The following is a 26,978-nucleotide window of genomic DNA, read 5'->3' on the forward strand; positions in this document are numbered from 1 at the left end:
CATGGAGCTAAATGGTCTCTATTTCTACATCTAGTACTCGGTACTCAGTTTGACCATTGATTACAGGCAGCAGCACAAAAACCTTGACAAAGGCTTAATAATCCTTGCCGTTATTTTTTCCATGTACATTAAACAAGTTCCTAATGTTAGAATCACAAAACAAAAACCCTTCTTCATGGTAAAGCAGCTCAAGTAGAAATTTCCTTTACACAGGAGTGTGGGGAAATATCCAGTGTACACTCAGTCTCCCTGCCCACAATTAAATAACCCAGATTGTTATCTCAGCATACTAGGGGAAATTTTAATTTGCAGTTTATCATTCTATGGTACAGTTATAAATTAAAAATGTAAATTATAGGATCTACATATTTTTCATGTTTACAACTTTTTTTGTTACAGTGTAGAACTCAAGAAAGTGAATTTATACTTTGCATGGGACATAACATGGAGGCAAGCAGATCAGCAACCTCACCTGATTCAATTATAACATCCTCTTAATTAATACATTTTAGCTGTATTGGAGTTAAGAATAGCCTTCCCTTTTTTGACATTCTTTTCCACAACCTCTTGCTATGCATCTTAATCTTTCCTTCCTCTCCCAACCATTTAAATATTAAATTTTAAGTTTGGCATCACATGATCATTACTTCTTTTCCAGTATTCTGAAACTTTGGTGGTGTCCAGGAACCATTGCTTCTATATTAGAAGAATAATTGAAGTTCAGAGTGAGGGTTAGCAGGTTGCTATAGTTTGCTATCTGGTAGATTTGTTGCCACTGCCTACTTTCTCGGTAGGATTGATCGGCTTGCTTGGTCCAGCATTGTACAGGAAAACCACTTGGTTATCTAATCAGAAGAGGAACTTGTCTTAAACAAGATGAAATTCACTGTAATGGCAGCAACTATGTTACAAGTTTCACTGTGAGAAGCATCATCTCAGAGGTGGAAAGGAAGACCCAGATGGGGAGTCTCACTCCTTCAAGATCTTAATTTGTTCTCCAATAACTCCCCCCCAACTCCCGCAAAAGTCTGTACAACATCATAGTGAGTGGTGCTTAAGTCACTACTCAATACTATATCTTTCAGATCCTTCCATACTTCTCACTTCTGATCACTATCCAATGAATTGAGCCTCACCATGCTCTAACTTTTACTAGAACAGAAACAAATGTTAGTCTACGGTAGGGTGGGTGGGGGGTGAAGGAAAGGTGACAAAAGAGAGTAATTTCTCCCATGACTAATTAACAGTAGTACTGACCATCAGCAATCTTTCAGTAGATGGTAAGGGGGTAAGCACCTAAACAACTTAATGTTATATGCTACTGAACTGAAGCAAATACTCCGTAACTTTCTAATGAAGATTGCTGTGCCTAGTTGTTCAGTTTTGTTTTATTGAAAAATATGGGCATTTTCAACAAATGATGCATTAGAAGTTTATCATTTATTTGGTTTTCCATTTATTTAGATTCCCCTAAGTTCCTAACAGAAGATCAGTGTTTTACATTGGCAGCAGACAGCCCTCCTGCTGGATTTAACTTGTGTGCCATCCATACCCCAAAGCCACCAGCAGGGGAGTGAGTAATCCAGTCAATGGACTATTTAAATTTACTTTTTTAATTATTCAGAAATGCAGCTTGCACATTATTCCCCACATCCAATAAGGAGAGCTAGAAGAGAAAATGAATCATATTTATGTAAGACTTCTAAAAAAAAGGACAAATGATTTTGTTATACTGGGCTTTTCTATAAATTATTCATAATGAAACCAGTCGATTCTTCTAATCAACTTTACCTCATGCAGCTATATACATTCCGTTTATGAGATAATCAATTCTGGTATAGTGCCTCCTACTATAGGATTCTGATATCTGTTTACTTAACAAAACCATTGCTACAATTAGAAATAACAAACCAAAAAATAAAGCAGCAATAAGTCCACTCTGAATTTTCATTTTTGAATCATCCATTTGTCCTCCCAATTTGTCCTGTCTTTCCAAAGGTTTTTGGTCCAGTATGGTGTTACCTCCATTATTTACTGCTCCAGTTATAATCTCAAAGAATGGTGTTTTTGCAGCTGGAACCCATGATATGGGGGATTGCTCAGATTTCTTTGGGATCAGTTTTGCTATTGAGACTTTACGGGTGGTTAAAAGGTTCTTTGGAAGGATGGTGGTGGTCAAGAGTTTGGTTGTTGTTGTCGGAGTGGTGGTGACTGGGAGCGTGGTTGGGAGAATCGTTGTTTGAGGGGTGGTGACTGGGACCGTAGTTGTCTGAGTGGTGGTGATTGGGAGAGTGGTTGGGAGGGTAGTTGGCCAAATAGTGGTGACTGGGAGAGAGGGGGCAATGGTGGCAGAAAGGGTGATTGTCTGAGTATTAGTAACTGGAAGGGTAGTTGTTGTCTGAGTGGTAGTGATTGGGAGAATTTGTGGGAGAGTGGTAACTGCCATTGGCTGGATTTTGTTCATCGAGAGCAGAGTCTGGTGATTTGTTCTTGTTAACTGTGTAGAAGTCAATGGCAGACTGGCTAGGGAGGCAGGAGCAGTTGTTGATTGAGTAGTTGGGAGAATGGTAGATGTCTTCGATTTGTCAGTAGTCCACATGTGGGTGGTTCGGAGCAACATTGCTACCATTGACACTTTGTGAGTTCTTGTCATGGTTAACCGTTTCATGGTCACTGGGAAAATGGAAACTTTTGGATAGGTAGAGTAAGACACTGGCTGCATTGTCATCTTTTGGAGTGTAGTGACTATTGGTGTAGAAGCAAGATTAGATGTTGGATTGTTGAGCAGATCAGTAGAAACTCCATGATCTGATGATTGTTCCCTTCTGTCAGGAAATCTTTCTTTCATGGACTCATCCAACTCCTTCATACTCGCAAAATCTATGAGCGAAAATAATACAGTAGAAACATTTATGCATTTTGCTACAAAATGTTGAAATATGGTAACTTTATGAATTGAAGAATTTCAGACAGTAATTCTCCCATATTGCAATGGTTCACATAATTTCCTGGGATCTGAGTTCAAATTCATGCAAGACTGAATGGATAAAAAGGTGTTCCTTTTTCTGTAGGCTGTAAGACTCCCATTTGAAATAATAGTTACAGACAACTCTCCCAATTTTAAGAAAAGCTGACACAATTGGGTATTCAAGTACTGAATTGTGCAATTTCTTATCTCTCAACTCAATTCCTGGAATAAAGCCTCATATAGACAAAGATTACCTAATTATTTCATGTCAGATTTACCAGAGAGATTGACAACAGATTAAGTAAGGATTTTAGATTTGGAGTAGATCTAAGATGTCATTACTTCTTCATTAGAACTAGAAAACTCATTCTGTGCTCAAGATCCTGCACCATATATTGCAAAAACTTAAGCAATATGCCTGATAGAGGAATGGTGTATGATCTAATGACAAGGACATAGCTCAGGATGGTATTAATCTTTGCAATGAAATGGTACAAGATTTACTTTGTATTCTATGCCACATTAGCTCACAAGCTGATGGACCTTGAGTGGCACTACAGTCAACTTAGTTTCTTGCTTTTGACATGATCGAACCTGGTTGAATAACCTAGCAATGTTAAGAGATTAGGCCCTGGTGCAATGAACTGGAGGCTTAAGTTTTTGCAATATATGGTGCAGGATCTTGAGCAGTACGTGTAATCAAACAAGGTTTCCTTGCCCATGTTTAACCTGAAATCACGAGATCTCATGGGGTTCAGAGTCAATGTCGAGGACTCCTACAGCAACTCCCTCCCGAATGTATACCACTGTGCCGCCATCTCTGCTGGGTCTGTCCTGACATATCCAGGGATGGTAATGATGGTGTCTGGGACATAGACATATTCATGGAATCACACCTTACAGATAATGTCAAGCTGTTCCTTGCCTAGACTGAGTTAGCTCTTCCAATTTTGGTATTAGACCCCAGATGTTAGTAAGAATGACACTGCAGTGTTGACAGGGCCGATGGTTTTGTCGTCTTTTCTGGTACCTAGGCTGATGCCAAGTGGCCCATCTGATTTCATTTCCTTGTTGAGACTTTGTACTGCTTTTTACAACTGAATGGCTTGGTAGACCATTTCACAGAGGGCAGTTGAGAGTCAAATTGCTGGGGACCTGGAGTCACATGTAAGCCTGGCTAGGTGAGGAGGGCAGATTTCCTTCCCTGAAGAACATTAGTGAGCCAGATGGGTTTATTCTCACAATCAATGATTTCATGGTCAGAGATTCTTAATTTCAGATTTTTTTAAAAATTGAATTCAAATTCCACCATTTGACCCAGCAGCATTTGAACCTGGAACGCCAGATCATTAACTGAATTTCTGGATTAACAGTCCCATGATAATGCTACTTGTTCATCGTCTCCCCACATTCTGTGTTATGTCATGCAATGATGTCATAAGGGGACAACATGTGACATGATCGAACATGGACAAGCAAAAGAACAGACCTATGTAGATTTTATAGTAAGGCACGTGGAACTGCTTAAAGTAATCAGGCAGCATTAACAAGACCATATAAAAAGGAAAATCATTTACCAATTTATTGGAGATTTTTTGAGGAATTAACATGCTGTGAATAAAGGTGAAACGTTTGGTGCACTATACTCAAGTGCTAGAACCTACTGTGGAAATTAAAGTCTTGTGGTTTAAGGGCTAATGTATTGGCATGGACAGATGATTCGCTAGCTAATAGGAAATTAAATAAACGGGGAATGATCGATTGAATGAACTCTTTTCCAGTTAGCAGGATGTAATCAGAGGTGTGCCACAGGGATCAGTGCTGAGTCTTCAACCTTTTACTTTTTATATCTTACAAATGGTTTGGATGCAGTGAACCGAAATATGGTTGCTAAGTATTCTGATGACACAAAGATATGTAGACAATTAAGTTGTGAAAAAGACATAAGGACATTAAAAGGGGATATAGCTAAGTCGGGCAAGTGATCAAAGATATGTAACATATATAATGTGGGAGACTGTAAAATTGTCTATCTTGGTAGGGCAACTAATAAAGGAGTATATCATTTCATGATGAGAGATTTCAGCGTTCAGAAATACAGATGAATCTTGCTGATGACTTGCATAAAATATTGAAAAAATAGTATGGTGGGACAGCAAGTAATTAGGATAGTTAATAGAATGCTTTACAGGGAATTTGAATACAGGCACTAGTGAGATCACATCTAAAATATTGTGTATTGTATTGGTCATCCTATTTAGAATGTAAATGTGTCAGAAGCATTTCAGAGAAGAGTTACTAGACTAAAATCTGGAATGGGCAGGTTATAAGGTAAGATTGGACAGACCAGGATTGTACCTGTCGGTGTCTAGAAGAGTAAGAGGCAACTTGATTAAAACACACAAGATCCTACAATGTGACAGTCTGCATGATTAAAAGGCATTTTCTCTTGTGGGAGAATCGAGAACCAAGGACACAGTTTAAAAATAAGTGGTAGACTATTTAAGACAGAGCTGAGGAGCATGTTTTTCTCATAGAAGGTTGAGGGTCTTTGGAACTCTTCCTCAAAACGTGGAAGTAGGAGGTCTGAACTTGCTAATGCAGTGTTAAGTTGATTCTTGATAAGTAAGTGGCAAAAATGTGTCAGGATTATATGGGAATGTGAAGCAATCAAATCTGACATGATCTTGCTGAATGGCAGAGCAGGCTCAAGGAGTTGAGTAACCTATTCCTGCTTCAAATTTATATCTTCATATATAGATTAAGACATTAGTGTCCACCATAATCTTCTACACCACTGTATCCCATATATGTTTTAGCTATTTTCTTAACCTGCCCTGCCACTTTCAATTTATGCACAAATATCCCAGCTCCCTTTGTCCCTATATCCCCTTCAGTTGCATCTTTTATTTTTGTATTATCTCTCCTCATTTATCCTACCAAACGTATTGTTTCACATTTCTCTGCATTAAATTCATCTCCAACTCGTCCATCTGTTCTACTTGCCTGTTATATTCTCTTGAAGACAATCACATACTTAACACGGTTCATAAACGCTATTTTGTGGCTTCTGCATATTTTGAAATTGTGCCTTGCATTCTCAAGTCAAAGTCATTAATATAGATTAAGAATAGCATTTGTCCTTTATCAAATGTTTTTTGGAGGTATGTCATCATATTATACATATTAACTCCATTTACACTCATTGCTACTAAAACCAAAAAAAATTCAATCAGGTTAGATAAATATGATCTTCCCCTAACCAATATGTGCCATATTTCATATTTCTCTAACGGACCTTGTTAATTTTGTTCTGGATTGTTTATAAAAGCTTTGCCATCACTGCAGATAAACCAACTGGCCTGCAGCTGCTGTTTTATTCCCAACATTGTTTTTTGAACAAGACTATAACATTTGAAATCCTTCATTCTTGAGCACCATCCCCGTACCTAAGAAAATTTAGAATACTTCTGCTATAAAAACTTATAAATTTCAACAGAAGTACTAAAAGGGTGCTGTAAACACTGAAACAACCAAATCACCTTTAAGACTTTGCATCAGATTTTCTGTGAAGCGGCAGTCTCATACAAATTTCTACTCTAGCCCTACTTTTTAATGAAAGAAGGCAGCTCTGCATTTTTAAGAGAAGATTCCATTCAGGGCTCCCTCAGAAACATGGTGCCATATTTTTACTCTGATAGTTCTTTCATAGTATAGAACATTAAGAAGGAAAGTCATGCTTGTCATTCACAGTCGTCAGCTGCCAAATTTGGAAGTTTAAAAGGTCTTGACAGCTACTTTGACAGGTGCTCTCAAAAGGTAAGTGTGATGATAGAGTGCTGGGAGAGTCTGACATAAGATGGGTCAAGGGGACAGGGTTCCAGATAAGTAGGATAGCAGCTGGGTAAAGTGCCAGGATGACTGCTAAGTAGAATGCCAGATGTGAACAGGGTAAGGTGCCAGTTAAATGAGATGTTAGGTGGGTAGAGTGCCAGGTAAATAGGGTGCCAGTTGGAGAGAGGACAGGGTGCCAGGAGTTGAATAGGTTGCCAGATAAGTAGCAAGTGCCAGCTGACTAGGGGTTAAGGTGCCAGGTGGGTACTGTTGCAGGGTGCAAAATGACAAGGTAAATGTAATGTTCATGATGTGGCTGGGACAAATCGTGAAGGGTGGTGGGTCAGAACTGATGGATAGGGAACAGAGTTGGACTGGTGCCTGGGGATTATCAGATCCAGGTGTGGAGGTTGTAAGTGGCCAGAAGCGGATGGGAGTGTTACAAGATGTGCCTTTAACAAGGATTTATTCTGCCATGTTTCGTTTGAAAGCAAGCATTGTAAACCTGGTCCGTTGCTGTCTGCTGCTAGTTTTGGTTGTTAAAGAAGCATGAATGGGGGGGGGGGGGGGGGGGGGAGCAGTCAGACACACACGACCCAGGGTTTGCTTGCAGTTGGTAAACTGGGATTTCAGAGGAAGATTCAGCTCTTTGCTGCTGCAAAAAGCTTCGGTTCTCTCTTTTCTGCTTGCAATTATTTCCTTTCTCCTGATCTGGAAATCAAGGAAGGGAGATCTGTTTTGCTGAATTTGCCTTTGCTGAAGGTGTTTACTGCTATATTGGAACAGCTAATCAATAGTAGTTAATATGTATACTACTTTGTTAAGTATTTTGAGAGAGTTACAGTTAAACCAATTCTTTCTTTTTATTTCTATTTGTCTGTATTTTAACTGTAGTGTAAGGATAAAGTGTATTTTGCTTAAAAGTTGAATAGTTTGATCAATTGCATCTGGAATACAATGCCTTACATATAACTTAAATATAAGAAAACATTAGGGTCTAGGCTATTTCTTTGGCATGTTTTAGGGGGTTTGGTCTGGTCCGTAACAGGGGTGTGCAGTATAGAGTCTGTTGAATCATAGCTTAGGAGTTAGACTATGTACTTAATTGTCTTTTTCCTAAGTAACTATTTTACTTAATTTGACCAGAACCCTCTTCTCCAAGGAGAGCTTTGGAGGTTTGCATGTATAAAGGAATTGCCTATAGGAATCTCCAGTTCCTTTGACATCTGCTAGATTCCACAGGTATCCCATTCACGACTCTTATCTATGCTGGCATAGTGACTGTTTGGCCAATGAAATATCCAGGCCAACTCCATTGTTTATGAAAGCAAATGTCAAGCCTGAGTGGGTTTTTATAAATTAAGAGAAAGAAACCTGGCACAAATCCTAGGAAAGTGAATTCAGATTTAATTTAAATACCGATACTTAATGAGGCCAGGGCACAAAAACGTTTGCAAGCAGTCAAGCATATTAAATGCAGCCAACCAGAAAAAACTCTAAAATGTGTGCAGATACAATTCACTCAAGCATCTGGTCCCCTACACCCTGTCTCCAGCTAGAGTGCTAGGAATAAAATCTATTCCCAACAGCACACAGCGGATATTCAATGTTATTTGTGGTATATCATTGTGATATGAATAAGTTATTAGTTCTTACTCTTGATTGGTAACTCACTCAGGACACCTTAAATGCACAAAATAAATGCAAGTCTCTGGTGTTGCCACTGAAACATCTCAACTATGGCCTAGAAAAGGGTTCTACTTCATTCATAAAGGTCATGGGCCTTCATTTGTCAATTACAGGAATAATGGTGACTGGGAGAAAGCCTGACAATAAAAAGGACAATATTACTATTTTGCTAGAAATCTAACTTAATATGAATGGATAAATTTACAATGTCGCTAAACAGATGGTCATAGGAATTCTTTAATGATATTTTAAAAATGAAATTGAAGTGATATTATTCACAAATATGAATAGCAGATAATATTATTGTACTTTTAACATTAATTTTCAAAATGCTGTCAGTTACCTTCACTGGCTATAATGCAGAAGTGAAACAACATGTAATAACATCCATTTCTAACTTAATCATGTTGGAAATCTAACAAAAAGGTAGCAAGGTAAGGCGTAATAAACCGCTATATTCATCACAATGACATTTCTGTACCCTTAAAAAAATGTCAAATTTATCATCAAAGACATTGCACCAACAGAATTGTATGCTGCAGATATCACATGGCCTAATGTCTGTGTTGCCTCCCAGCAAGAGCAACTCATCTACTCCCATTTAACCACCCTTTCCTCATTGTCCTGCACATTTTTTTCTGGATTGAATTATCGAATTCTCTTTTGAAGGCCTCAATTGAATTTGCCTCTCTCAGGCAATATTTTCCAGATCCTAATGACTTCTTATATACAAACACTTTTTCCACATCGCTATTGAAAATGATTGGTAAATCCTCCAGCCAACAGGAACATATAAGTCCTTTTTACTCAGTCAAGATCCCTCATGATTTTGAGCACTGCAACCAAATCTCCTTCTAATCTGCTCTTCTCTAAGAGTAACATCCCCAATTTCTCTAGTTCATTCACATTACAGAAGTTCCTTACTCTTGGAACCAATTTCACAAATGTTTTCTGCACCCTTTCTAATGTCTTCACATCCTTCCTAAAGTGAAGTATCCAGAAATGGAGCAGAGCACCACTTGAGACCAAACCTATGGTTTATGTAGGTTTATCATAACTTCCCTGCTTTTGTACTGTATGTTCCTACTTATAAAGCTCAGGATCCTGTATGTTTAATAAGCATTTTCTCAACTTGCCTTGCATACATTTGGTCCCTCTACATCTACTCTAACTTTAAAGTTGTACCTTTTGTTTAGTTTTGCCTTTCCTAGTTATTTCTACTGAAAGGATTCATTTCACATTTCTTTTGCCTATTATCCATCTATTATGCCAGCCTATGTCTTATTAAAAATTGAACACCATATCATAGTTTACGTTTCCAAGCTTGTGTCATCCACACATTTTGAAATTTGTTCCAGGCACATGCAAGTGTAGGTCGTTAATATTTATCAAAGAAAGCCAGGACCCAAAATGAAACTGGGAATTGCATTATAAGCCTTTCTTTAGTCTGAAAGACAATGTTCACCATTAATTTCGGTTTTCTTTCAGCCAATTTCATATCCCCGTTGCCCTGGTTCCATTTATTCCATTCAATCTAATTGGCTGAGAAGCCTGCTATGTGGTACTTTATGAAGTGCGTTGTGGAAGTCCATTTACCCCACATTGTCTGCATTATCCACATTAACACCATTACCTTTTCAAAACCTCAAACAAATTAGTTTATTAATAATCAGCTTATTAATATGCAGAACATATTCATGTTGGCATTCTTTAATTTATCTACATTTGCCCAAGTGACTGTTAATTTTGTCCTATGTTGTCATTTCATGAGCTTCCCTGCCACCAAGGTTAAACTAACAAGCCTGTACTTGCTGACCTTACTGATACACCCTTTCATGAATGCTCCGATCCTCATGCACCACTCCTGGATTGGGCCAGTAACTCTAATGTTCACTTTCATATCCCTCTGTGTCCGGACTGTGTCTTAGCTAATCCTCGTGGCTTAGCAACTGTAAATATCCATTGTCTTTCTCTGTCAATTTTAAGCCCATTTAGGGCTTTAATTTCTTCCTCTTCCATACTGACCTGAGCAATATCTTCTTTCTCAGTGAAGTCAGATATAATCATCGAATACCTCAGGAAAGTCTCGGTCTCCACTTGTACACTCCCTTTTAGGTCTCTAATCAGCCTTGCTCCCTCCTTTCATCATCCTTTCCCTATTAATATATCAAGAAGAATTTGGGATGCCTTTGTATGTTAGCTGTCCATCTCTTTTCATAATCTATCTTTACCTTTCATATCTTCTTTTCCCCACTTCTGCTCTGAATCTTCTAAATGGAGCATAGTTTTCAACTGTGTTCTCCAACTGGCATCTTCTTTATGCATCCTTTTTCTACTTCACTTTACATTTGTTTATCCAAACTTTTCCCTCATGTGAATGTTATTTCCACTGTACCTGATCTAACCATTGTTTAAAAGTAGCCCATTGTTCCCTTCCAGTTTTTCTTGGCAATTTATCTGGGTCACCTCTCCTCTCATCCCTTCCTCAATTAATTGTTTTTATTCTGGCTTGCATTCAGATATATTACATTTGCTTACTGTATCTAAATGTATTTTAAAAATTAAATTTAACACATTTTCAATCATACAGTAGTCTATAAAACCAAATGACAAAGTTACCTCTTTGTATAAAGTGGCTTACATATCCTTCTGAAGACATCAATGGACAAGCATCTTTGTTTGGACAGTAGAAAAGGTAGCAATTTTGAAAAGATGAATTATTTCTTCGATTAAACGTCATAAAATTGCACAGGTTTTCTCCTTCCATTTAAAACAGAAAAATAAAACGTTTAGTTCATCAAACATCTATATTATTTTAATTCATCCACAGCACTCCGGTCTATTAAGGTAAGCAGAGCAAATGAAGCCAGTGGTAGAATATCAGACTAAAACAGTAAAGAATCTGCATTTTCTGAGTTTCCTACAGATATCACACTAAACCATTATCTGTCATCTTAAGGTTTGGAGATGAAAGTTGGCCAGGAACCATTGGACTTATTGCAATGGAGATTTTAACTTTTTAAAAAGTTAATTCATGGGATGTGCCATCATTAGTTTGGCCAACATTTATTGCCCATCCCTAATTTGCTTTCAGAATGAGCTGCCTTCTTGAACTGCTGCAGTCCATTTGCTGCAAGTTGGCCACAGTATGGTTAGGGAGAGAGTTCCAGAATTTTGACTCACTGACTGTTGGACAAGCAACCAGCAGAATAGATCAGCAATGTATCAAGGTAGATTTTGAGTTCTGGTCAATGTTTGAATCCAACCAGTGAACTATGTGAGTCTCAATGCTGTTTGCCACCATTGGGCATGGAATGGCAACCAGCTGGTACATTGCCATTAGTTGTGACAGTTCTCAGGTTGGGATGGGATGGGCTAGGGGATGAAATGTCTGAACTGGAGAACACAGTTGAAAACTATGCTCCATTTAGAAGATTCAGAGCAGACGTGGGGAAAAGAAGATATGAAAAGCAAAGACAGATTATGAAAAGAGATGGACAGCTAACAACATTTGTGGGTAGCTCTGGAGGAGAAAGTGAGGACGGCAGATGCTGAAGATCAGAGTTGGAAAGTGTGGCGCTGGAAAAGCACAGCTGGACAGGCAACATCTGAGGAGCAGGAGAGTCAACGTTTCAAGCATAAGATCTTCATCAGCTCTCATTCCCACTGAATCTAGTGCTCCAGAACAAAATCTTTTTTGGATCTTCTTTGTACTATAATTGCCAAATGATTCTGAGCAGAGTTGACAGGATACATCCAGTCACTTCACAAAATCCCAAATGGAGTTCAATGAATATACTCTGTGATGCTGCTACTTGTCAGAATGGCACACAGGTTTTTGGAGGAGGGAGTCAGTTGGCCAGATGGTCAGTTTGCAATGTAGAGTAATGGCAACAGTGCGGGTTCAATTCCTGCACTGACTGAAGAGTTCTCCTTCTCAACCTCTCCCCTTGCCTGAGGCAAGATGACCCTCAGTTTAAAGCACCAAGTCATCTCTCTCTGAGAGAGCAGTCCTATGGTCTGGTAGGACTATGGTGACTTAACCTTTACACAAGATTATTTGTCCACAATTGCATTTTGAATGTAAGTTATTGTTGAATTTACTTTTTGAATCATTGCGTAAAGTTACTCCTTCAACATACCAACATAATGTAATTGGTGAAACTCTTTCTTTTTAAAAAAAAACTGCATTTCCATGAAACATTTCCTGTACGAAATTAGTATTAAACTACATGAAAAAAGGAAACTGGGAGAAAATGACGACTGCAGATGCTGGAGATCAGAGTCGAGAGTGTGGTGCAGGTCAGGCAGCATCCGAACGATAACTGTTTAATTCATAAAGTTTAATTAATACAGCTAAGCAGGTGTTAAAACACAAGATTTTAAATGCCTTTTAAATCAGAGTGTCAACTTACCAACTGTAGTAACTTGATTTTAAGTGACTTAAAAAAGTTTTAAATAGTTTTCATAATCTGTTGGAACAGGCACCAGTTTCTTAGTAACTTTTAGAGCCTTTTCAGAGACCCACCAATGAGCACGATTAGTAGGAACTTCCAATGGTAAGAGTGGAACAGTCTGGTACTATTATAATAGTTTTGCAACTAGTGCAATAAATTGTGGAAATTCTAGTTGTGTGGAATGTAATTTGATTTCACAACTCTTTGCAGCAGTTTACACCAGTTTTGACCAAATTACTTGAAAAAATCCATTGCAATCAAGCAAAAATTCCAGAATAATAATTTACATCGTCAGATCTTCACTACTTTTCACAAGAGACATAGATAAATGAATCCAAAAAGTGATAATTCTGAGTAATTTGGTGGTATCCACACTCTGGAATCTGGTTGCTCTGCCTTCCATATTCCAGATAAATGGTATATTCTTCTCCTTTGGCTGTAGGAGAAGCAGGCAGAAGTGGGTACTACAGATGCTGGAGATTAGAGTCAAGATTAGAGTGGTGCTGGAAAAGCACAGCAGGTCAGGCAGCATCCAAGGAGCAGGAAAATGGACGTTTCGGGCACAAGCCCTTCATCAGGAAAAGCAGTCTTCTCAGTAGGAGAAGCAGGTCTTTCAGATCTAACTGAGCTCTTTATAATTTTGTACAGCTCAGTTAAGTCTATCCAATATTTCTTCATAGCTGCAATTTTCAAGCCCTAGCAATATCTTTTAAGTCTCCTCTGCACTCTCTTCAGACTGCTTATGTCCTTCCTCTAATGTAGCAACCAGAATTCCAACAGTCACCTAAGCACCATTCTTTGCAATTCCAGCATTTCATTCCTGCTTTTGCACTTTATACCTTGTCCAGTAAAGGCAAGAAATCCTCTGGATTTCTTTTTCATCTTATACATCTGTCCTGACACCTTAAAGAACCCACGGGCATACACTTCAAGTGCTGACTTAGAGTCATAGAGATGTACAGCACAAACAGACCCTTCGGTCCAACCCATCCATGCCGACCAGATATCCCAACCCAATTGAGTCCCACCCAGCCCATATCCCTCCAAACCCTTCCTATTCATATACCCATCCAGATGCCTCTTAAATGTTGCAAACTGTACCAGCCTCCACCACTTCCTCTGGCAGCTCATTCCATACCTGTACCATCCCCTGCGTTAAAAAGTTGCCCCTTAGATCTCTTTTATATCTTTCCCCTCTCACCCTAAACCTATGCCCTCTAGTTCTGGAATCCCCGACCCCAGCGAAAAGACTGTCTATTTATCCTATCCATGCCCCTCATAATTTTGTAAATCTCTACAAGGTCACCCCTCAACCTTCGATGCTCCAGGGAAAACAGCCCCAGCCTGTTCAGCCTCTCCCTGTAGACCAAATCCTCCAACCCTGGCAACATCCTTGTAAATCTTTTCTGAACTCTTTCAAGTTTCACAACACTTTTCCGATAAGGAGGAGACCAGAATTGCACGCAATATTCCAACAGTGGCCTAACTGATGTTCTGTACAGCCGCAACATGACTTCCTAACTCCTGTACTCAATACTCTGACCAATAAAGGAAAGCATATCAAACACTTTCTTCACAATCCTATCTACCTGCAACTCCACTTTCAAGGAGCTATGAACCTGCACTCCAAGGTCTCTTTGTTCAGCAACACTCCCTCGGATCTTACCATTAAGTGTATAAGTCCTGCTAAGGTTTGCTTTCTCAAAATGTAGTACCTCGCATTTATCTGAATTAAACTCCATCTGCCATTTCTCAGCCCATTGGCCCATCTGGTCCAGATCCTGTTGTAATCTGAGGTAACCCTCTTTGCTGTCCACTACACCTCCAATTTTGGTGTCATCTGCAAACTTCTTCTACCTATTTCAATATCTTCCCACCAATGGTGTATTCCTTGGTTTTGATTGCCCTTCCCAAAGGCGTTACCTTACATTTCTCTGGAACTGAATTTTATTTGTCACATTTCCGCCTGCTCAAACAAACCATTGATGTAATTCTAGAGTCAAAAGTATTTTCTTGACTATTAACTTCTACAGCCAATATTTGTGTGATCTGCAAGTTACCCAATCATGACTGCAATATTTAAGACCAGATCATACAACAAATAGCAAGGGAATGTCTACTAGAATGTCTGCTTTATTCCCATCCTCCATGAAGGTGGAGACAAAATAACTATTAAGAACCCCGTGCACATCGTCGACATCCATTCAGAAGTTACTTTATACATTTAGTCCCCTTTCTTAGTTATCCTCATGCTCTTAATGTACTGATAAAATGTTTTTAGGGTTTCCTTGATTTTACCTGACAATGTATTCTCTCTTTGCTTTCTTAATTTTCTTTCTTACTTCATAGAGTCATACTTAGTCCAACTCGTGCATGCCGACCAGATATTACTCCTGTACTTTTTATAGTCTCCTAGGTTTTCTACAGTATTAAGTTAATTGTGACTGTCATAAGCTTTCTTCTGTTTTGTTTCATCCTGTATGTTTTGTGAGTTGGTTAGCTCAGTTGGCCAGACAGCTGGTTTGTGATGCAGGAGTGATACCAGCAGCATGGGTTCAATTCCTGCACTGGCTGGGGTTACCATGAAGGACTCTCCATATCAACCTCTCCCCTTGCCTGAGATGTATTGACTCTAAGGTAAATCCACCATTCGTTGTCTCTCTTTAATGTGAGAGCACCCCTATGATCACTTTACTTCTGTATCTGTAAAACTAGGAGGATCTACATTTAGCAGTACTGGACCTTTATCTTTGCGGGTACAAGTTTACACTGTGCCTATGGAATCTCCCTTTTGAATGCCTTCTACAGTTTTCCTTTACTTAGTTCACAGTCCATTATCACCAGAACACCCCCTGTTTTGTAACATTTATCTTTCCCCAGTTTGCAACTTTTATTCTATCTTTATCTTTTGCTATAATAATGCTAAATCTAAATACAGTATATCTTTAACGGTCAGCCAACGTTACTTAAATCGACCTGCTTAGCTTTATTTCTTAAAACTAAACATAGAATTACAATCTTTCTTTTTGGAATTGTAACATGCTGGCTAAACAGATTCTCTTGGATACTGTTCAAGACTCTGTACCCTTTCCAATGTTCATATCGTACTTAATTTAAGGTTAAAGTCAATAACCACATAATACATAGGAGCAGAAATAAGCTATTCGGGTAATGAATCTACTCTTCTATTCAATGAGATCATGTCTGTTCTAATAAGCTTAACTCTACTTTCCCACCTTTTCACCATGACCATTGATTCCCTTTCTGATTAAAAATATCTATCTCAGTCTTGAATATACTTAATAACCCAGCCACTAAAGTTCTCTTCAGTAAAGAATTCCACAAATTCACTGCCCCCAGAGAAAAACCTCTGCCTCATTTCGATCTCAAATGGGTGACCCCTCACTCAGATTATGCTGTCTGGTCCTGCCTTCTCAAAGGGTAACAATTTCTCCAAATCTACCCATTAAGCACCCAACAAATATTTTTTGATAAGGTCTTTTCTGCTTCTTTGGAACTACAAGAAGTCCAATTGACTCAACATCCCCTCATGAGAAAATCTATCCAAAACCAGGATCAACCTAAAGAACCTTCTCTGGACTGCCACCAATGCCAGTATATGTTTCATTAGATAAGCAGACAAATACTGTTCACAGTATTCATGATGTGGTCAGACTAGTGCCTTATATAATTTTAGCAAGACTCCCTATTTCTATTTCGAAAGGAATGGAATTTAAAGGCCAACAGTCTATTCAGCTTCCCGATTATCCCCTGAACTTACTGCTAGCTTTTTGTGATTCATGCATGAGGACATCCAAATCCCTATATGTACAGTTTTTTTCAATCTTTTCCATTTAATTAATAGTCATCTCTTCTATTCTTCATGCTAAAACACACAACCTCATATTTTCTCACATCACTTTCCATCTACCATGTTTTTTTTCCCCACTGACTTGACCTGTTTCTATCCCTGCATGAACTGTATCATTCTCTTCACTTACCTTGCCACGTATTTATGTCGTCCGCAACTTGGCTATCCAAGTCATTAATTTATATTGTGACCCCAGCACTGAATCCTGTGGCACTTGACTCATTATAGGTTGCCATCCTGAAAAAGGCCCCTTTGTCCCAAACTTCTGTCTTCTATTAATCAACCCTGCATCCATGTGAATATACTACCCCAAAACCATAGCCTCTTACCTTATTAAGTAGCCCTTTGTGTGATACCTATTGAACACCTTTTGAAAATCCCAATATCTGATGGTTCCCCTTTATCTATTCTGTTACTTCCTCAAAGAATGTTAATAAATTTGTTCGTATGATTTCTCTTTCATAAAGTTATTCTGACTCTGCTAGATTATATTGTGTATTTCTAATTGATCTACTCTTACACTCTATGAATTTTCCCAATGACAGATAATAATTGGCTGAAAGTTAAATGATTTTGTTTCCTTCCCTTTTTGAATTAGGGTGTTACACTGGCAATGTTCCAAACCTCTGCAACCTTTCCATAATCTCAGGATTCTTAGAAGATTGCAATCATTGAATCCATTATTTCTGTAAAATCCTAAGATGCAACCCATAAGTCTCTAACTATTATTGCCCTATTGGTTTTGTACTCAGACATAGAATAACAAATATATATTCAATCTCCCTCCCACCACTTAGGGGTCTATATTGTATACTCCGAGCAGTGTGGCTGCCCCTTTTTTATTTCTTTGTTTGACTCCTATGGATTAACTTAGTATTTCTATCATCCGTACAGCTGTTAATAACTTTTTAACCAATTTTTACACCCCCACTATTTTTGTCCCCATCTACCCTACCTGAAGACTATATCCAGTGATGTTGAGGTGTCACTTTTGTTCATTTTTAAGCCAGGATGCAGCCATATGTCTAACTGTGCCCTCAGCTCATTTGATTTTATTTGCCATATCCCTTGTATTTACATATTTAACGCTGCCAAATTTCTGTGCTGTATACTTTTTAATTTGTGCTTTCTTCATCTTGCAGAGTCATTCACTAATTTTCTGTCTTCCCCTCCCTGTTCAGAATTTGTTCTATCGGAATCTGCCCGCTGGGTTCCACGCCCCTCTTGCATAAATCCTCCCCACTGCACTGGCGAACCTCAGTGAGAATATTCATCCCAATCTTGCTCAGATATATGATGTTTGCACAGATACCACCTTCCACAGCACCAGACCTAATGCCTCAGAAGTCTGATGCCTTGCCCCCTAGACCCGCTTTCCAGTCATGTATTTAATTGCTTATTCAGCTGCTTCCAACCTCAATAGCATGTACAACTGAGAGTAATTCCTTTTAATTCATTTTTGTGGGACGTGGGCATTGCTGGTTGGCCAGCATTTTATTGCCTTCCCCTAGTTGCCCTTGAGAAGGTGATGGTGAGTTGCTTTCTTGAGCCGCTGCAGTCCACCTTCTGTGGGTTGGCCCACAATGCCATTATGGTTGGAATTCCAAGATTTTGACCCAGTGCCAGTGAAGGAATAGTGATATATTTCCAAGTCAGGATGGTGAGTGGCTTGGGTGGGTGGTGGTGATGGGGGGTGGTTGGGGAGATCTTGAAGGTGGTTGTGTTCCCAATTACCTGCAGCCCATGTCCTTCTAGTTGTAAGAGGTCTGAGGATCTTTGGTGAATTTCTGCAGGGCTGAGTGTCAGTGGTGGAGGGAGTGGATGCTCGTCATTGGAGTGCCAATGTAAAGTACGGGTTGTTTTGTCCTGGACGACACCAAGCTTCTTGTGTATTGTTGGAGCTGGTTTTAAGTTTCTTTCCTAGATTGCTACAAATCTGCTTTCAGGGCCTCATTCCCTTTCTTGCCAAGTTATTGGTATCAATATAGATCACAACTTCAGGCTGTTCACCTTCCCCCAGAACAATGTTGTGTAGCTGCTCTATGACATCCCTGTGTCATAGAGGTAAACAGCACAACAACACATCCATGTCAATGAGGTTTCCTACACTGAACTAGTCCCATTTCCTATTTTTGGCCTATATCCCTCTAAATCTTTCGTATCCATCTACCTGTCCAAAATGTCTTATAGCTATTGTAACTAGCACTTCCTCTGGCAGCTCATTCCATACATGCATCACCCTCTATGTGAAAATGTTGCCCCTCAGGTCCTTTTTAAATCTTTCTCTTTTCACCTTAAACATTTGCCTTCTAGTTTTGGGAGGCAATGTACCATCTTAGAATCATGTTTATTGCCAAAAGAAATGCCTGCCTCTTGCTGGAACTAAAAAATTCCCTATAATTACCGCTCTTTACTTGCTCCTTTCTTGTACAGCTGAGTCTATCATGGTTCCACAAACTTGGCTCTGACTGCACTCCTCCAGGGACCCAACATCCTCTCTAGTATTCAAAATGGAAAACTGATTCACAACCAGGTCCTCAGGGAGCTGCTGTGCTCCCTGCCTGGTTCTCCTGAATGGCATGGTTGCTACCCATCCTCATTCTGCCTGTGTGTTCCTGATCTGCAGCATAACCACCTCTTGGAATGCTTTATGCATGTAGTCGTCAGCCTCACTTACGCACTTACTAGTACTACAAACCTAACTATCAATCAACCTTTGACTTCACAGAAAAGTCTCTGATTTTATTTCCTGGTGAAGCTGAAGCTATCTCAGCCATCTCCACATTCCTGTCCTGAAGGTAAGTTCCTGACACCCAATCAATCTTTGGTCAAACCTTACCCGAACTGGCTGCCCTGTCGTTTCCTGTCACCTTATAGCTTTCCTGTGTTGTCACTGTTCACTCAAAAACCTAAAAGGGATAATTTCATGGTTACCATTACTGAGACAAGCTTTTTTTCAAAATTTAATCTTTGAATTCAAATACGAGCTGACATTTGAACTCATGTCTCCACAGCTTTAGCCCGAGAGTCTGGATTGCTAGTCCAGTGACATCACCACATTTCACTTCTATTGTGCAAGACAGACAGATAGAATTAACCTGAAACATTACCTCCATGTCTCTCTCCACAGATGCTCCCTGATCTGCTGAGTATTATCGGAATATTCTCTTTTGCAAGAGGCCACATAGTTTTCAATTTTTTGGAGCATAGATGGAAATAGAAGTTGGACTGCTTTAAGTGAAAAACAAGGAAGTTCTGTAACTTGAAAAACAAGTGTTGCACATTGTTAAGCTGTGCCGTATGTTGTTTTTTTGGAAGCAAAAGGAGAGGACTTTGAAACCAAATGACACCAAGAATCTTTTGAGTTAAGAAAACTTTGCTCGGCACCAACATTTTGACTGGTTCCGCTGAGGCGGGTTAAAAAGCAAGTGCACAGAGCAGTAGAGAGTGAAAACATCCAGTCTGCAAACAACATTCTCTTTCCTTCTCTGTGTAGGAAAATAGCTAGAAAACCCCAGAAAGCTGAAAAGAAATAATTTATACAGGGAAAGATTAAAGTTTACTGAATTGAAGGAAGACCACCATCATATAGATAACAATGCCACATCAGTGCAAAAAATCAGAAGATCATACATGAAAAAGGACTTTCCACCTTCTGGTCTGGACTTTCGATCTTTGGAAATTTTGTTTATCCATTCTATTCTTTCTTCCACTCAAACGTTAAACTAGTTGTCTTTTGTCTGTCTCAATTGTACATTTTTGGGGGTTGAAAGGGTATCATTTAAGTTTCAAAAATCAGGAATCTTTTCTTTTTACGGTTCTTAAAGTTAAGTATTAAAATAAATAAATTTTATTTAACTGTTACTGAGGAGACCTGATGTGGTTAGCATTTGTCTTGGGTAACAGGCAGCCAAGCAAATTGGTCATTTTGGTGGGATCATTGGAATTTTTATACACTTTGTAACAACTTATGGATCAGTGGGGGTATGACTATTAGCATACCATTCCCAAATGTGAAAGATTTTACCAGCCTAGGTGTTACATTAGTTACAATCTACTTGCTGGTGTCTATTCACCTCAAAAGATCAACCTCCCTCTGATCACACCATTTAGATGGAAAACTCGTTAACCCCAGTTGTTGCTATGACAAAAGTAAAGAGACTATCATAGACATACAGTCTGTAGCTGACTGCAGTGCTCTTGTCTACTTTGTACCAGATTCACAAGCCACTTTTCAAATTCTTCAATTCTACCGACAAAAACATTTGATTTGTGCTTAGATATTGCCAAAGCAAAATTCATATCATCCCATCAAATGAGCCAATTATTCCACCCCTATATTTGTTGAAAACAATCTAGAACATATTGAGTATTTCGCATACCTCGGCAGTCACCTTTCTCAAAAAGCAGCACCACCTCAGCCTTTACAAACAATCACAATGAGTGTTTGGCAAGAGCCCTCCACAAGCCAATAAAAGATTTAATATACAGAGCTTTTGTTGTCATAAGATTTTACTGCAGTGAAATATAAGAACTCTAAAGAAATTCCATCCATGCCTTCACTACATCCTCCAGATTCAATGGAAGAATGCATCAAACCAATGCTGATGTCCTTCCTGAAGCCAACTCCACAAGCAGTCAGAAAAGAAATTCTGCAAAATCAACTCTGGCATACTGAACATATTGCCCAGATCACCAAAAACTGCTTCCCCCCTTTAGGTCCTGTTTTCTCAACTCTCAAACAACCAGAGGAGAGCAAAACAAATGCTTCAAAGATAGTTGGAGGCTCCCCTTGGAGCGAGGCAGCATTGAGATTAATGATCGATTAATGCTACCAGTTGCTCAGAATAGTGACAATTTATCCAGCAAGATGCTTCATGCTTTGAGTCACAATTTAATGATCAGGCAGAGCAGTGGCAGGAGGAGAAAAGGAAAGGAAATAATTCCCCTAGTCGGAAACCCACTACCTTATGGGGCACCTTGTCCCTTGTGTCCAAAGTTTTGCTGGTCAAGATTCAGTTTGGTCAATCACATGAAGACCAATGGCAGAAAATCACAAGTTGGGCTAGATATCATCCTCAAAACAAGAGACAGGTGAGGACAATAGCATTCAATTTGTCTTGACAATAATTTTAGCCAACCCAGATGATGTTTTGGTCAATGAACAATTTGTCACTTTTCTGCTATTCAAACACAAGAATATTTTGGCCGTTTGTTTGACACGTGGAAACTGATAAATCATACAATATCAAATACCTTGACAAATCATTGCTTACCTATTAAAGGTGAGCCAGTACAGCACTTATTATGGCACTCCTCCAAGCTGTCAGTGTGGAAAGGTTCCAAGCTTTTCAGCCCTTTTGTTAGGGCAATTTTTATGTCAACTATGGTATCCATGCTATTTGAGAAAGTGCATTTGGACTCTTGCAATAGACTCTTGTGGTTTGTCAGTATTGCCCAGAGCAACAACAGCAATGATCCACTGTGACGCCAAAACATATTGAATTACAAATTCTCAGGCACTTAATTGACAATGATTGTGCACACATTAGGTGCAGTAACACAGAATATTAGGCAGTTTGGAGAGTGCTGTGTTTTCAAAAAGCAGTGGAAACCAAGTCCTGTAAATTTGGAAATAAAAAAAAGATTAATTTGTCACTTTTAAATCATACATGATTCAAATGATCTAAAAGCAGCTGTAAAGCTTTACCAATAACCTGAACAATTTTATATCAAACGTTTCAATACACTTCAATGACCAAAATACTGCAACATTTTGAACCACGCAGTTAAACAGCATTTAAAGTGACTGCCCAATAACAGTGTTTGGATTGGATATAAGTAAGAAGTTTGACACAGTTGAGAGGAGAGCGAACAGTTGGGGTTCAGACCTTCAATCTTGCGAACAAGTAAAATCACTCACTATGAGTGGAAGGAAATAATACTCTAAAGAGCTTGAAAACAAATACCTTATAAACTCAAGTCAAGGTCTAAGTTCAACTGAACAATTACTGAATTAAGGATCAGCATAGTTGACAACAATGGGATATCATTGCCAAAAACCTAAAAACTACTCTAAGAAAGCAATTTCATTTCCCCTTTTGGATTGGACTCAGATTGACAGATTTTGTGCCATCTTGCTTATGCTCCTTATCGATGGTATTGCTGAAAAGACTGTTTATCTCATCTGTATTGTCCAGCCTTGGGTTTAAACTTGGAGTTTCTTTTATCTTGATAGTAGCTACAGTCAGGTATTAACCATGAGATTAAATTGGTCCTATTGTATAGCCCTCCACACATTCCTTATTCATGTTCTTATCCAAATATCTTTGAAATATCTGCATCCACCACTTCCTCTGAAAGTTCATTCCACAAACAAACCATTTTCTCTGTAAAAAGGTTGCCCTTCATGTCTTTAAACACCTTAAAATTATGCCCTCTGTTCTTGAAATCCCCCACCCCCACCCTTGAAAAAATAGACACCCACCATTTGCCTTATCTGTACCCATGATTTTATAAACCTTTAGAATGTCACCTCTTAACCTCCCATGCTCCAGTGAAGAAAATCCCAGCCTTTCCAGCCTCTCCTTACAATTCAAACCCTCCATTCCCAGCAACAAACTGGTAAATCTCTACTGAACCCTCTCCAGCTTAATTATATTCTTCCTGTAACAGGGAGAACAGAACTGGACACAGTGCTCCAGAAGAGGCTTCACCAATGTCTAACACTACCTCAACATAACATCCCAACTCCTGTACTCAAAAGGTCTGAGTAATGAAGGCAAGTGTGAAAAATACCTTCTTAACCACCCTGTCTATTTGTGACACAATCTTCTAAGAATTATGTACCTGAACCCCCTAGGTCCCTCTGTTCTACAACACCACTCAAGGCCTTATTTTTAATTGCGTAAATCCTGACCTTGTTTGTTTTGCTAAAAGCAATCACTCGCAGTTATCCAAATTAAACTCCAGTGTTCAACCACGGGGCGGTTGGGTTGATTGGGACACCCGCACCAACCAACCCAACTGCCCTGTGGCTGAAAATGAGTTTGGTGGATTACTCTTATCTCAAGTATAAAGGTTAAAGGGGGATCTAAATGGAAATGTGGAAAGGAGGATTTCGTCAGATACAAAACCTTTCCTCTGATGGCAATTCAGACCAAGTCGTATAATTAGAGGAATCATTGGAGTGAAATCAGAAGGCACTTCTTCTCAAAATGGCTGCTAGAAATCTAGAACTCTGTCTCCTCAATGTTGTGGACAATGAAATACTTACAAATTTTAATATTGATATTGGTAGATGTTTACTAATGGTTTCAAAGTAACGTCAGACAAACGGGCCTTGATCCAATCCAATGACAGGCTGAAGGGATGTAGAATTGTGACTAGTAATACCCTGCAGAAGTTAAATACCAGTTCAGATCCCAACATTTCAGGGAATTTAAATTCAATTCATGAATCAATCTGGAATGAAATGACACAACACCAGGTTATAGTCCAATATGTTTAAATGGAAGCATTAGCTTTCGGAGCGCCGCTCCTTCATCAGGTGGTTGTGATCACAGGTGATGAACGGGCGGCGCTCCAAAAGCTAGTGCTTCCAATTAAACCTGTTGGACTATAACCTGGTGTTGTGTGATTTTTAACTTTGTACACCCCAATCATGGAATGAAATGTTTTTCTCAGTAATGATCAAGAAACTAAAAATCCCCTTGTGATGCCGAGGTGGCTCAGTGGTTAGCAGCACCAAGAACTCAATTCCAGCCTCGGGGGCAACTATCTGAGTGGAATTTGCACATTCTCCTGTGTCTAAGTTGGTTTTCTCCGGGTAGTCCGGATTTCCTCCCCACAGTTCAAAAATGTACAGGTTAGGTGGATGGTCGTGCTAAATTGCCCATAGTGACCAGGTATGTGCAGACTGGGTGGGTTAGCCATGGGAAATACAGGGTTACAGTTATAGGGTCGGGGTGTGAACGTGGATGGGATGCTGTTCGGAGGGTCGGTGTGGAATCGATAGCTAAACGGCCTGATTCCACACTAGAGAGATTCGTCAATGATACATGTTTCAGTAAAGTGCTGCAGACCTGTCTCTGACCCCGTCTTCACAGCAATAATTGTTGAACGTTCAGTACTCTGCTCACGCTCTGTCAGCCTGTTACAGAGAAGATGCAAAAGGAGTTTCAATACCAAACAGTTTGACATATTATTTCGCAATTACCGCACAGAACGAAGAAAGTTCGGGGTAAAAATTCCTCAGAAGGTACACGTGTTTGTAATTCTATAAGGATGCGACATCGCTCGAGAGACACAACACAATCAGGGCACGGTTCCACATCGCCATTGGTTACACTGCAACTGCTAACTCCAATATCCAAAAACTCAACGCCAAAGGCACGGGATATCGGGATTCTTCGCCAATGGCGTGATGCAAGGGTTCGCTTGAACAACCTTATCCCCAAACTGCTCAGCCGGGCCTGAATGCAAATCAGAAGGTTTAGCACGGCCAGGAGCACAAGACATTAGGGGCTACAGTACAACAGGCTCTTCGAGAAAGATAAAGCTCCCATTTTGCGGGGGCTTGCTGTCAATCCCAGGCTCGGCTCCACTCCCAGCCCCTCAATCCCACTCACTGCTTTTCCGCCTTTCCTGAAAACCCTTCTCCCAACCCTCTCTCTACACAGACAGAACAACGACACAAGCTGCTCATCTTACAGCCAAGTCAATAGCTTCAGAAAACATACCTTCCAATCCAGGAGCCGCTGCGCTAGGAGTGAAAATATTCAACTTGGGAAAAAATTACCAAAGTTGCTCTCGACATCCGCGCCCTGCAAACGCGCAAGAAAAATGATAGTATTTTTTTTTAAATGGTTTACTGAGGCATTATCGATGAGCTGTTAAAACCTCTTGTGGAGCGTTATATTAAAAAAAAATCCCTTTATTGAGAAAACAAACACCGTGAAAGTGAACAACACATAACTAAAGGAGTCCGAGCAATTTCCTGTGCGTCTGTGAATGTGGGTGGAACGTAATTGCTGCTCAAGTTTGGGTGTGTTGCACTGACATTTTCAACTCTGTTCCTGATTTGGATGCTGCCTGAACTGTTGTGCTCTTCCAGCACCACTAATCCAGAATCTGGTTTCCAGCATCTGCAGTCATTGTTTTTACCTCACAGATTAACTGCAATTTACTGAGAACATGTGAAAGCTTTCTCCCCCTTTCCCTTACATGTGGTATGAAGTCAGATCATGAAGCATTAGAAAGTCACAAATAAAGTTTAAAGGCACTGTTCTATGAACGTGTAATATGCCAATCTGTTGTTGCGAACACACCTCGCCGATTTTTTAAAACCACAAGAACAGGCTCGCTATGAGTTGAGACTGCATGTGCCCCACCACAGCACAGTGAACAATACTGACCTAGGGAAAGCAATGTCTATTTAAGTTATGTATCCAGGATAAAGAGGCCAGCATGCAAAGCGTTGAACCGTGGAAAATGTCCGGAATTAGGATTATGCTGAGAAAATCAACTATCTGCTATAATAGGGGGATCTAAGATGTATGCAGAAAAATCATTGAAGGTAGTTTGACAGAACAATTCAAAAAAGCTAACAGCATCCTGGACTTTTTCAGTCGGGACACAGTTTTACAAAAAAAAAGTTTATGATAAACTGTTTCAGCCTCAAATGGAAAGTTGTGTCCCGTTCTGTTGGGAAGGATATGAAGGCAGTGGAGAGGGTGGAGTTAAACATTCTCACAAGAATGGTTTCTGGGATGAAGTTGTTCGGTAACATGGATAGATTAGAAAAGTTGAGACTGTTCTCCTTGTAAAAGAGGTGGCTGAGAGGAGATTTGATAAAAAAATATTCAAAATTCCTCCCACCACCGCCCCTCCCCAACAGGGACCTAGCCAGGGCTGATCTGAAGAAACTGTTCCCAACTGGTAAAAGTAACAAAAAGCAGTGATGTTAAGTTAGTTGGTAAGAGAGCAATGGTGACATGACGTCACACTGTTGTACAAGTCAGTGGCTAGGATCTGCAATGCACTGCTTGGGAGTGTGGTGGAGGTAGATTCAAAGTGACTGCTTTAAAAGAGAACTGAAATTTAATTTGAAGGAAGAGAATTTCCAGCATGACTGGAAAAAGATGGCAGAGTGATACTC

General features: G+C 39.5%; 1 protein-coding gene across 2 annotated transcripts; it reads right to left on the minus strand.

Moving 5' to 3' along the window:
* Positions 1-290: 290 nt before the first annotated feature.
* LOC140458080 (uncharacterized) lies at positions 291-25,818 on the minus strand. Of its 2 annotated transcripts, XM_072552133.1 has the most exons (5): positions 25,561-25,818; positions 24,904-24,971; positions 22,096-22,440; positions 11,111-11,251; positions 291-2,880 (listed from the first exon to the last, which is right to left on the minus strand). In XM_072552133.1, the coding sequence occupies exons 3-5, from the start codon at positions 22,316-22,318 to the stop codon at positions 1,793-1,795; spliced, it is 1,452 nt and encodes a 483-aa protein (XP_072408234.1). In that variant the 5' UTR covers positions 22,319-22,440; positions 24,904-24,971; positions 25,561-25,818; the 3' UTR covers positions 291-1,792. The 2 variants fall into 2 exon arrangements, with proteins under 2 accessions (XP_072408234.1, XP_072408235.1); XM_072552134.1 differs by lacking the exons at positions 24,904-24,971; positions 25,561-25,818 and adding an exon at positions 24,096-24,205.
* Between the last annotated feature and the right edge of the window lie 1,160 nt (positions 25,819-26,978).

The sequence above is a fragment of the Chiloscyllium punctatum genome, chromosome 32 (assembly GCF_047496795.1).
Source record: "Chiloscyllium punctatum isolate Juve2018m chromosome 32, sChiPun1.3, whole genome shotgun sequence".
NCBI classification, from domain to species: Eukaryota; Metazoa; Chordata; class Chondrichthyes; order Orectolobiformes; family Hemiscylliidae; genus Chiloscyllium; species Chiloscyllium punctatum.

What these genes read in the sequence shown, in the direction of transcription:
- LOC140458080 (XM_072552133.1), bottom strand. Translation starts at nt 22,318, where the DNA reads ATGTTTTGGCGTCACAGTGGATCATTGCTGTTGTTGCTCTGGGCAATA. An exon ending in TACTGGCTCACCTTTAATAG is followed by an intron (nt 11,252 to 22,095) that starts GTAAGCAATGAT and finishes TTTAAATGGAAG; the next exon opens with GAGAAAACCTGTGCAATTTT. An exon ending in AAGCCACTTTATACAAAGAG is followed by an intron (nt 2,881 to 11,110) that starts GTAACTTTGTCA and finishes TTTCGCTCATAG; the next exon opens with ATTTTGCGAGTATGAAGGAG.